The sequence below is a fragment of the Lytechinus variegatus genome, chromosome 3, assembly GCF_018143015.1.
Source record: "Lytechinus variegatus isolate NC3 chromosome 3, Lvar_3.0, whole genome shotgun sequence".
NCBI classification, from domain to species: domain Eukaryota; kingdom Metazoa; phylum Echinodermata; class Echinoidea; order Temnopleuroida; family Toxopneustidae; genus Lytechinus; species Lytechinus variegatus.
This window is the reverse complement of record NC_054742.1, coordinates 74,786,649-74,798,706: the sequence shown is the minus strand read 5'-3', so window position 1 is coordinate 74,798,706 and position 12,058 is coordinate 74,786,649. Positions and strand designations below refer to the sequence as shown.

At 38.0% G+C, this 12,058-nt stretch overlaps 1 protein-coding gene across 1 annotated transcript in view; it reads left to right on the top strand.

Moving 5' to 3' along the window:
* Window positions 1–11,681, top strand: part of LOC121412157 (ADP-sugar pyrophosphatase-like) — a 35,014-nt gene extending 23,333 nt beyond the window's left edge. Inside the window, exons 5-6 of the mRNA XM_041605062.1 lie at window positions 6,843–6,938; window positions 11,578–11,681. Of these exons, the coding sequence (XP_041460996.1) occupies window positions 6,843–6,938; window positions 11,578–11,681 (200 nt within the window). The remainder of the gene's footprint in view (window positions 1–6,842; window positions 6,939–11,577) is intronic.
* The last annotated feature ends 377 nt before the right edge of the window (window positions 11,682–12,058 follow it).

The window sequence follows — 12,058 nt, the reverse complement described above, 5'->3', positions numbered from 1 at the left end:
CAAACAAATTACATCAGAAGGCTCATTTTTAAGTAGGATTTTCAGTTCTTCAATCTTATATATCAAACTATAAATGTTTAAGTCAGAAAGTTTATTAAATGCCTCTTTGTTTTATTGCTGGGATCCATTGATCCATTATTCTCAATCAAGTAGTTTATCAGTGAGTGAAGTTCAACTGCATAACAAGGCCTACATGTACAGTTGTCCTCAAAATTATTCATACCCCTTGTGGAAAAACATTCTTTGGTAGATTCTTTACTTGTAAAAGCTATTATGATGTAACTTTCTTTGTATCTTTTGTCTGCTTGTTGCAATGCATGATTTGACATATGAGCTGGCAAGTCTTCATTAGCATAATAATAGATAGGGTCGAAAGTTATTTTTTGCACTTGTTCAGAATTATTCATACCCTTGCCAATACCTCAACAAAAATGTCCTTTTATGACAATGCGCATTATTTTCACTGTCTGGGAATGTGCTATTCTTTGTTCTATAGTTATTTCAAGATGTTCCAATGAATTAAATACCCTCTTTGTTAAACAAGCCATTAAACAATGATGGAAAATAGCATCTTTCTAAAAGGGTATAAATAGAGGAAAGCATTCTGGTAATTCTCAGTCTCTGATAATCATGGCCAAGAAGAAGGAGGTCAGTGAGGACCTACGGCAACGTATTTTGAATGCCCACATTGAGGGAAAAGGTTACAAGGCCATTTCAAAGCAGTATGACGTCCCTGTGGCAACAGTCCAGAGCATAATCAAGAAGCACAAGAGGTACAACACTGTGAAGAACCTTAGTGGGTGTGGCAGGAGGTGCAAGGTGTCTCCTAAACTTGCCAGGAAAATCTGCAGAGAGGTCAACAACAACCCCCGGACCACAACCAAGGCCCTACTTGAAACGCTTGACCGGTCAGGGACGAAGGTGTCACTGTCCACCATGGAGCGAGTCTTGCACAAAGGAGGTCTCCATGGAAGCAGGCCTCGGAAGACACCGTTGCTCAGGAAGAAACACCTGAAGGCTCGACTGGCCTTTGCTAGAAGTCATCTGAAGCAAAATCCAAGCTTTTGGTCAACCATCCTGTGGTCTGATGAGACGAAGTTGGAGTTATTTGGCCATATGGATGTTGAATACGTCTGGAGGAAGAAAGGGGAAGCATACAATCCAAAGAACACTGTGCCAACCGTCAAGCATGGTGGTGGGCACATAATGCTATGGGGATGTTTCTCTTCCAGTGGCACAGGTAACCTTGTTAGAGTCAAAGGAATCATGAAAAAGGAGGATTACATCCAGATCCTTGATGAGAACTTGAAGGAATCTGCCGAAAAACTCCAACTTGGCCCCAACTGGAAGTACCAACAAGACAATGACCCAAAGCATACCGCCAAGCTGGTGAAGAAATGGTTCAAGGACCATGATGTCAACGTCCTAGAATGGCCAAGTCAGAGTCCTGACCTGAATCCGATCGAGAACTTGTGGCGAGACCTGAAAGTCAGAGTGATGGCTAGGAACCCGACCAACCTGACCCAGCTTGAGGCCTACGCCAAGGAAGAATGGGCTAACATCCCGCAGGAGACGTGCAGGAAGCTTGTGGACACTTACAGGAATCGTCTAGAAGCAGTCGTAAGAACAAAGGCTATGCTATTGACTATTAATGAAAGACATTGGACTCAGAAAACCTATAGGGTATGAATAATTTTGAACATGACATTGTTTGAATATCTATGAATAAAATACCCCTGAAAAGAGAAATTTCTTGAATTGTGCATTGTTGTTATTCTTTCACTTGTAGGTCACACATAAATCATAGAGAAACTTGATAAAATGCATTCATTTCATCACAAACATGAAAAATCACAAATATCAACAAGGGTATGAATAATTTTGAGGACGACTGTAGATACTCAGGCCAACCCTGTTGAGCCTTTGTCATTGGAAGCAATGGATGGAGATCTGTCGACTTTATTATCCCTCTTGGAAGGGCCATCTTAAAATCACACACAAATGATCCTAAAACTTCAACGTAGGACTTTTGTTCAGGTGTAGGCCGGTACTGCTCTCGAGGTCGCTCAAAGTTGCGTCGTAGGATCGACGCAACAGCCTGCCATGCCTTGTTGATGTGGACTCCATCCCTGCCATGATGCTTGTCACCTATGTTATCATTGTCAATGAAACTCCAACCCCTATCATATGCAGCTCTCTTCAAACGAGCTTACTCTATCCGCAAGACCCCTCTGGTAAACCGATTCCCATTTGCGGTGTATTGATACCAGACAGGTAGACGCTACATCCCTTCATCGAAATCACATCAGCTAGGGCAATGATTTCATCGGCAGTAGAAGGACTTCCATTAGCCTTTACATCTTCAGTAGCCTTCCTGAGGGATATATCAGCCACCTTTGCTCCTAGTTTAGAGTGACAGACTACCTTACGTTTCTGCTCAAGATTCGGCCCTCAGTGTGCTTAATCATCGAGTCACCTTCGATGATAGCAGGTTGCTCGTTGAAACGGCTTTTACGATGCCCTTGTCGAATTGGTTGGCTAGATGACACAGATATGGCATCAGTTCTTCCTCTTCTGGGGACAGCATCAGATACATCTACATGTAGCTCTGCCGTGCGGCAGTATTCATTTGATTGTTTGGTTGTTGATAGATCCGTAGGAATCTTCAAACCATTGCCTTCGCTACGTTCAAAGACAGTATCAGGAACTTCACAAAGGCGTTGACGGCGATGTCCTTCATGATACTGTCTAATTTGATCAGTTATGGATATTGCACTTGTAGACTCTGCTTGAGGAGAGTTTCCAGTCTCCTCAAGAACATCAAACTTGTTTTCAACCGGAATGGTTTCAACAATCTTTTCAACTTCCTGTGGATTAACCCTCGTGATAGCGTTCACTGAAATCATTAAGATTCTCCTCCTTTTCACAAGTTCTCACCATCAATCTTGAATTCAAGCTTCAAAATTCTTTCTGCGAGTTTATACACACATTTTTACACTAGATTAAATAGTTCGTATAGATCCATTTCTTCTGTGTTGGTTTGCTTATCATTTTTGCTACTTTGTGCATCATCATGGATATGCAAACGATTTAATTCATCTATTGCACCTTGCAGCCTCTTAGCTAGCATTTCCTTAACACCGATCTATTGAGTCCACGTTTCTGTAGTTCAGTTTTGAGTTCTTTACATCGAGTCTGCTTACAACTAATGCCATTGTGACATCATCATAAAATTGTTGTTGACCCACCTTGCCACATTCACATCACAGAGCATCATCGCGTCGCGTAAGGGATAACAAACCGCTAAATATGTTCAAATGACTAAAAAAAAGATGAAGTGAATTAACCAAATTAACAGTATAAAATGTTCCAAAGCTTTAAATGTCAGTAAGATATGAGAAAAAGGGTAATACGAAGCTCACTGCTGTCAATGACCAAACAGTTAGGTAAGAAACATTTCAATCAATTATGGCTGCAAAATGTTTATTTTTTCCCGGAACTGATAAAAACACATCCTTCCGCTCTGAAATAATGTGGGCAAATAATGCAGTATAGATGATTAAAACAATTATTCTGGTTGTGAACATATACATAAAATGAATGATTATAAATGATGGAATAAAATGAGAGGATTAAAATGATTGAGTCGACCTGATTTTCTCCAACTCTCTCTCAATCTAGCCCACTCCCCTCCCCTATACATGTCTCTATCCTCTCTCCCATCTCTCGATCAACTATCTTCCCTCAATCAAATTGAGCTTCTGTGTGTGCATGGGATAGAAGTGTACACTGTTTGCAGTGACCATGCCTCAATAGCGATCGAGTGGCGGTCATGTCAGTGTCATATCTGATCTTCCTCCCGAACTTTTGAGTGAGATTGGCGATTGTATGATATCAAAGCAATATACAGTCATTTAAAACACTTTACATTTGCAGTATATCAGAAAGAAAAATCAAGTGAACAAAATGTGAGTATTGTAATCATCAGTTCCTGAATTATTGGTGGAAATTCAGACAACGCAAGTTGTCATACCTAACATAGCTGGCTGTTTTTGTTTACAACGTGTACACAACCAAAAAATATGCCGTGTACATGTGCATCAAAAATGGACTTTCAAAACGGGCCTAGTAGGATAGTAAAATTAGGCCTAGAGACAAAAGCATTTTCATTTTACAAAGCTTTTTGTGGGAAAAATAGTCAATTTGAGGACACCAAATTGTGACATGCTCAAAACAGGGTATACATGTGAAGCAATTTATCTACATATGTATTTTGTCAAGAATGCAGGGAATAACAGAAAATTGCAAATACATTGTCACTAAAGGTCTCAAATTATTGATTTCCAAAAATGGAACGCACATTACTCTTGGTGTCCAGCTTGTATTTTGGTAACAAATGTTCCACAGCACAGCTAGAATATGGACTAGTTAATGAGATACCTTTATAGTAAAACTTCTTCAATTTGAAGAAATCCTTGAATAATGGATAAACAATGAGAAATTGCCTTCAAAATTAGGGACATATTTGTTGTCATCAATACATGATCTGCATCCATAGTTCTGTTAATTTATAATCTGAAATAAACAGAAATATATAGCACAAAGGTCTATAAAACAGATGATGAATATTAATCGATCCAGAAATAGATTTTTTTTTATGTGGCAGCCACTTTCAATTTGGTGTCCATGTTTGGACACTGTGTAACAAATGTTTCATGCATTTTCAGAGGTAGGAGAAATCTGCGAAGAAATTAATACCCCCACGTCTAACTGGCAGGATATAATCATATGTTAGCACAAACTAAAAACATTTAAGTTGTTGGACTTTTGTGTGAAGAAAATGAGCTAATTCTCTAAATCTTAGGTACATGGGTGTCGATCGGTATTCTTGGTTGGGGGGGATGATTGACACAAATGTTCTTGTGGATGGGGATATTTCAACATTACCCCCACTATATAAAATCACAAGTTAGGACATTTGGGAGTGGTTAATATGCATGGTGTTCTTGGAAATTCCTTCATTGTTGTAGTGTACTATACTTGTATAATTTTTTTGAAAATTCAATTTGTGTTACAAGTAAAAGCCTATTCTAAACTCATACCGAGAAAAAATGACAAAAATTGACTGGACCATGTACATAGTGATCTGTTTATTGAGCATGATGTATACACAGGGGCGTCGATCCATTTTTCAGATGGGGGGGGCAAAATTATGAATCAACGTTCCAAAGGCGCTCGATCACAATATATATATATGTATATATATATATAACTCATGAGAAAGAGACACATATCTCACCTTCACCAACAATGCGAGCGCGAAGCGCGAGCTAAATTTTTTTAGTATGTCATGAAAACAGGAAAAATGTACCTGTTTACGTTTGTTTGTAGTAACTCATGAGGAGGGTCGATACATGTATCTCACTAGAGAGCGAGCTGATATTTCTCTATATTCTGACCTGAAAGCTTGATATTCTAAGCATTTTGGTACCAATGATTAAGATGGGTATCTAGAAGAACAATAGGCCTAGATGCGAGCGCGAGCTGAAAATTTTGATATTTTGATCTGGAAAAAAGGACATTTTAATGGAAGATATATATCCAACAAAAGATTATTGCAAAATCAAAGTTCTTTTGAGGTTTAGAAATGAAAACGGGACATTATATTCACCTATATAATCATGAAAAGTATGGGGTTTTGGTACATGATGCGAGCGCGAAGCGCGAGCTGAAAATTTTTATATTCCAATCTGAAAAGTAGACATTTTGAGCATGATTTTAAATCAAGATCGAGTTGGTATCTCAATCTCGCTTGCTGATTTCAGTGTAGCATTACAATCTTATTTTATTTTTTAGTTGCACATGCGGAATTATTGGGAGGGGGCAAAACGATATGTTTGCCCCCCAATATTTTCATTGGTGGGGCGATCGCCCCCTGTCCCCCCCCCCACCCAGGATCGACGCCTCTGTGTATACAACTTCTCTCTTAAATCTAACCTGACTGGCAATATCTTTATTCTTCTTAATGCATGATGATAAAATGCAGATTCGGACCAATTAAGACTAGCACAAATTACAACCTGTGTGGCTTCTCGTGCGCCATCGGGCTTACCGTCATTCCTTTATTTATCTTGCCACCCTTTTACTCCCGTTTATTTTTCCACCCTTTTGAGTTAATGATATTTAAATTAATTTATTCACCACTGGTGGGATGGAACACCCAATCAACAAAAGTTGATTTTCGTTGGGGTCCTTTTATGTCATGTGTTAAAAAATATCAGATACATGAACATTTCATTCTTTTTCATCTTGAACCTCCACCCATCTGTTTAATAGTCCTGAAAAAGATTGTTTTTATTTAATAACAATATACACAAATTGCGAGGGAAACAAATTGATTGATGGCATACTATAATCATCATGATCAAACTTTTCATTTTTTCATCATCATTATTATAATTTTTTACCCTAAATTATTGGGGGGGATGATAATACAGGCCATCCCCCCACTTGAATATTGGGGGGGATATATCCCCCCCATCCCCCCGTGATCGACACCCATGCTTAGGTAACATTTGTTATGGTGGATAACCATGTATAATTCATGAAAATGCCAATAGAGACCTATACATAAGAAAAAAACCAAAGTATGTTCATATTATTGGAGACTGCTTGAACTGTCTTCCCTGGTTATATGGATATCTCATGAATGTTTATTGATAACTCAGTGTGTTCAGAGCATTTTATTACAGAATTTATATTTTTAGTCTGATGTCATACTTTCCCTCCCTAGTATTGTAAAATTACTCATGTGATCTTGTAATTATTCTTTTAATTTGCAGGATTAGTTGAGCCAAATGAAAGCTTAGAGGAAACAGCACTTAGAGAATTGAAAGAAGAGACGGGATATACAGGAACAGTGTTATCAGTATCTCCAGGTAAATGCTTCAATGAAACTTGGTCCCATATTCTGAACTCTGGTTAATTCAAATTCTAATCTACATGTATGATTTGAGTTTAACTCTGGATATCCTTGAACATACATGTATGAGAGATGGTCAATGATTAAAGTTTAATTCACTTACATGTGACTGTCCTCCCAGTTTATTCTTTTCATATTTTTTTACTTTGGTCCTTTGATGTCCGCCTCAATTTGGCCATTAGAACCTTCCAAAGTCCCAAAAAGGTCTAGAATTCTACATTTTGAGAGACTATGATTTAGGGAAATTTGTCTTTCTAACAATGCTAGTATATTTTTTTGTATGTGTCTCACCTGCATAGCAGAGTGTGACTATAGGCGCCGCTTTTCCGACGGCGGCGGCGTCAACATCAAAACTTAACCTAAGGTTAAATTTTTTGAAATGACATGACTTAGAAAGTATATGGACCTAGTTCATGAAACATGGCCATAAGGTGAATCAAGTATTACTGAACATCCTATTAGAGTTTCATATCACATGACCAAGGTCAAAGGTCATTTAGGGTCAATGAACTTAGACCATGTTGGGGGAATCAACATCAAAATCTTAACCTGAGGTTAAGTTTTTGAAATGTCATCATAACTTAGAATATATATGGACCTAGTTCATTAAAATTGTACCTAGTTCATTAAAATTGGACATAATCAAGTATCATCAAACATCCTGCATGAGTTTCACATCACATGACCAAGGTCAAAGGTCATTTAGGGTCAATGAACTTTGGCCGATTGGGGGTATCTGTTGAATTACAATCAAAACTTTAAAAGTTTTTGGATCTGATTCATGAAACTTGGACATAATAGTAATCAAGTATCACTGAACATCCTGTGCGCAGTTTAGGTCACATGACCAAGGTCAAAGGTCAATGCAATTTGGCCATAATGGGGGTATCTGTTGAATTACCATCATAACTTTGCAAGTTTATTGATCTGACTTTTGAAACTTGGACATAAGAGTAATCAAGTATCACTGAATATCCTGTGCAAGTTTCAGGTCACATGATCAAGGTCAAAGGTCATGTGAGGTCAACGAACTTTGGCCACATTGGGGGTATTTGATGCAGTATTTGGTACCCTGGGGTACCAAATAATAATCCGCCATTTTGTTGAATTATTTATTTTATTTTTTGCGCTGTACCCTGGGTTACCAAAAAATGTGTACAAGTATATTTTAATGTTTTGTATAGATTTTTTATTTCTTTTTAGTGTTCTAATCTTCTAATCTTCACTGTTCAATAATAACACCACCCCCACCGCGTGTACCGGGGCGAGTTTTGGGACTATATTAAAAGCTAATCTTTTGTGTAAGTTAGCTGTCGAAAAGTATACTTAAATTCTTAAGTATAACATAATTTGTTTACTATTATTGGCATTAGATTGTATCAAAGAAAGGAAATAGGCGTTGTGATCATTGTCCCCATTCATTGTCATGATTGTCGCACTGATCGTACGACCGAGATCAACATGACAACAATGTAACTGTACACTATTACAACACGAGATGGCGCTGCACAACGCCGTACCCTGGGGTACTACGGTACCTCGGTGTACGGCGTGGTGCATCATTTGTTGAATTACCATCCTATCTCTGTAAGTGTATTGGTCTAGTTCATAAAACACGGAAATAAGAGTACCCAAGTATCACTGAACATCTTTTGCGAGTTTAGTAGTTTTCAAAGTCAGCACTGCTGCTATGTTGAATCCTGTGATGCAGGTGAGACGGCCAGAGGCATTCCACTTGTTATGGGTCACTATCACTTGTTTAATTTCTTGGTAACTTTGTTCTTTGAAAGAACCATAGGAAAAATTTGCCTTCAAGCTTCCGCACTTTACATGAAACTTTGACTTTGACCGTCGATAGGAGTATAGTACAAGGAAGGATCTGACATTGGTAGGGTTCTTTGATCTTGGCCAAGATGCTACTTTGTTGATGTTGTTTGGATCAGGAAGTACACTGTTAGCATTGATGACATAACACAGGTACATGTATGTAACTTACAAAAGAACTGACACTTAACTGGCTTGAGTTTGAGTCCGGCTTCTCTGAAGCGTTGGAGTACTTCAAGGAGATTGTGTAGGTGTTCATCAAATTTCTTTCCCAGTACAAAACAGTACATCCTCTATCGCCAGATACAAAAAATCTTGGTGAAACTACATTCCAAGCAGTAGTACCACGCTCCATGGCCTCAACAGCTCTCAACCAGCTACATGGTGATCCCGCTGCCGGACATTTTGGTACCCGAAGAACACTTCAAAGGCCAAATCCTCTTGTTATTGGCCATTTGTACACAGAGATATTGTGAACTATTGCCAAACTTGTGCAGCATGTGAGTTGATGAGATTGCCAAATTCCAAGTACCGAGCATCACTTCACAATATCAACACAGAGCGTCTTCTTCAGAAAGTATTTGCGGATGTTGCAGAGCTCCCTACTTCCAGAATAGTCTCCTGATTTATACTGGTAGTTGTTGATCTTTTCAGCAAGTGCACAAATATTTACCCGATGAAAGATCAGACAGCTCCGACTATAGCCAAGCATTTGTTCTTGTTCTGTGTTGGAAGAACCCGCATATATTTAGAGCTTATAAATTCTAAGATATAGCTCCTACATGAATATTTCTTGAATTGCTATCATAACCTTGAAAATTTGTGGATCTATTGCATAAAACTTAGATATAAGAGTAATCAAGTATCATTGAACACATGACCAATGTCAAAGGTCATTTACGGTCAATGAACTTTGACTGTGTTGGGGGTATGGTTGAATTGTCATCATAACTTTAAAGTTTATTGATCTAGATCATGAAACAAGGATGAAAGGGTAATCAAGTATTACCTATTGTTTAGCAAGAGTCTTAGTCTTAGAACACATGATTAAGGTCTATGGTCATTTAGGGTAAATGAATATAGTGTTTTTTATCATATGAATGGTGTTTTTTGTGAATAGCATAATGCAGCCAAAACTGCCAGAGGCATTCCACTTGTTTAGTAGTGAGATTAGATATTGAAATATTATTTGAGATTAAGTAAAGTTTGTATTTTGCAAGAATATGTTTAGAGAGATCACAATCAGGTCATTACAGGATCTGATTTGAACAGGTTAGCCAGACTGGAGGATACATGTTTATGAAATGTGGAAATTAATGTTGGAAGAGTTATGATTCGGAGATCAATTTAACCAGTTACATAGGGATATATGAATTAGCACAAGTAAAGTTCACCTGTCATCCGTAAAGTCATTTGTAATTGTAAGAACAGCTTTAGACTAGTACTTTTAAGCCCCCATTCCACATATTCCTAATCAAGGAGAATTGGCCAGAATGAAATGACTGTTGTTATACTCTTAATGCTGGTCAATTCCCCCCCCCCCCCGGCTATTCGGCTCATGCTCTCCTAAAACGTCATGGCCCAGTTGATTTTTTCTCTGTACTTTGAAACAGAGGATCATGGTTCGAATCCCAGCCATTGCGTAATATTCTTCTGCAAGAAATTGATCATGATGCGCTGTACTGAACCAAGGTTATCTGGGCTACTTAGGCGCTCAAGCAGTCAAGGAATTTCTTCCTATCGGGAACCCATTCACCTCACCTGGGTTGAGTGCAGCACAATGTGGGTATATTGTAGATTGAATACCCCTGGAATATCTAAGAACATCTGTTCAATCTCACTTCATTTTGCCTTTAGTGGGACTGAGATGAGTGTCCTGGTTAATATACAGTATGCAAAATCTGTAACATATTGTTGAAATCTGAAACAGAAATACTTTTGCCCAGTTGATCGTGAGCTTGGCAGCCACTGTGCATCACTAGATCCTCGTAGCTCTACCAACAGGGTAGCAGCAACTCCAATCTTTTAATGTTCATTGGTCTGATGCGGCCTGGTCTTGTAGTCCCGATCTCTTGATTGTGAGGCAGACGCTCTACCAACTGAGCCAATGCACTAGTATTTGAACTCTAGTCGGGTGAATTTGAAATCCCCCCAAATTTGTCCTCACTTTTCTTTCATTCTACATGTAGTTGATTTCTGCTGATTGTGAATAGGTGTGAAACACCTACCTATGTACAGGGACTGTGTTCTAAACATACTTGAATGAGTTTGGCAGACCTTTAGTGCTGATGCTTACATGATAGTTACAAAGCAATGGCCTTGATTAATACCCAGTAGCATGTGTTCTCTTTATAGCATGATATCACCAATGCGTTGGCACGTACATTCCACATACTACTGGTAATCTAAGCGCGACTTTAAGTCACACTTAAATCTTTGTGAAACACCTCCATCTCCCCCAACTATACTAAACACCTGTTTTCATGCAAAATAGTAGGTGTTCTCTGCACATGGAATAACAGATTTTTAGAATGTGTAGCATCATTCATTTCCAAGTAGTGTGTAATATGTAGAGTATAAAATTGAACCAAAATGTCCAGTTTACAAAAACTCAATTTTATGTATTCTGTTCAAAAAGTAAGAAAAATAGTTTAGAAAAAGCTCAGAATATGTCTTCAACAGAAGTATCTTTGAGAAATTTTGAGATGATTATTAAAAGTATTTCTTTTACCCTTAATGTTATTGATGTTTTTTATTTGTTTTTATTATAGGTACAGTTTTAGACCCAGGCATATCATCATCTACGTGTAGCTATGTTCATGTTCAAGTAAGTTTGATAATTTTTAATACTCTTGACTTGACTATGGACAGCTAGATGACTAACTATTGTAGGCAAAGTGGGATTATCAATCTTTTCCTGACGCTTTAACAAATTTAGATTATATTGATGCATCAGATATTTCAATGATCCCAATTATATTTTCTGGAAAATACTTCCTTGCATAATGAAGTTGCCGAGAAGAAAAAATTTAGACTTTTGAGTCTGTTCCTTTTGACATTCTTTAGTATCCTTCAGTCAACCTATTCACCTCTTAAGACTAGGGGGCTCTTTCATGAGTTTCTTCCTAAATTACAAATTATTTGCACACAATAAGAATTAGAAGTCCTATTTTGAGGTACTTGATGTTTTCTATCGATCTCTTGTCAAAGTATGAATATTACTTTAATAATCTCACATTAAACCTGCCCCTC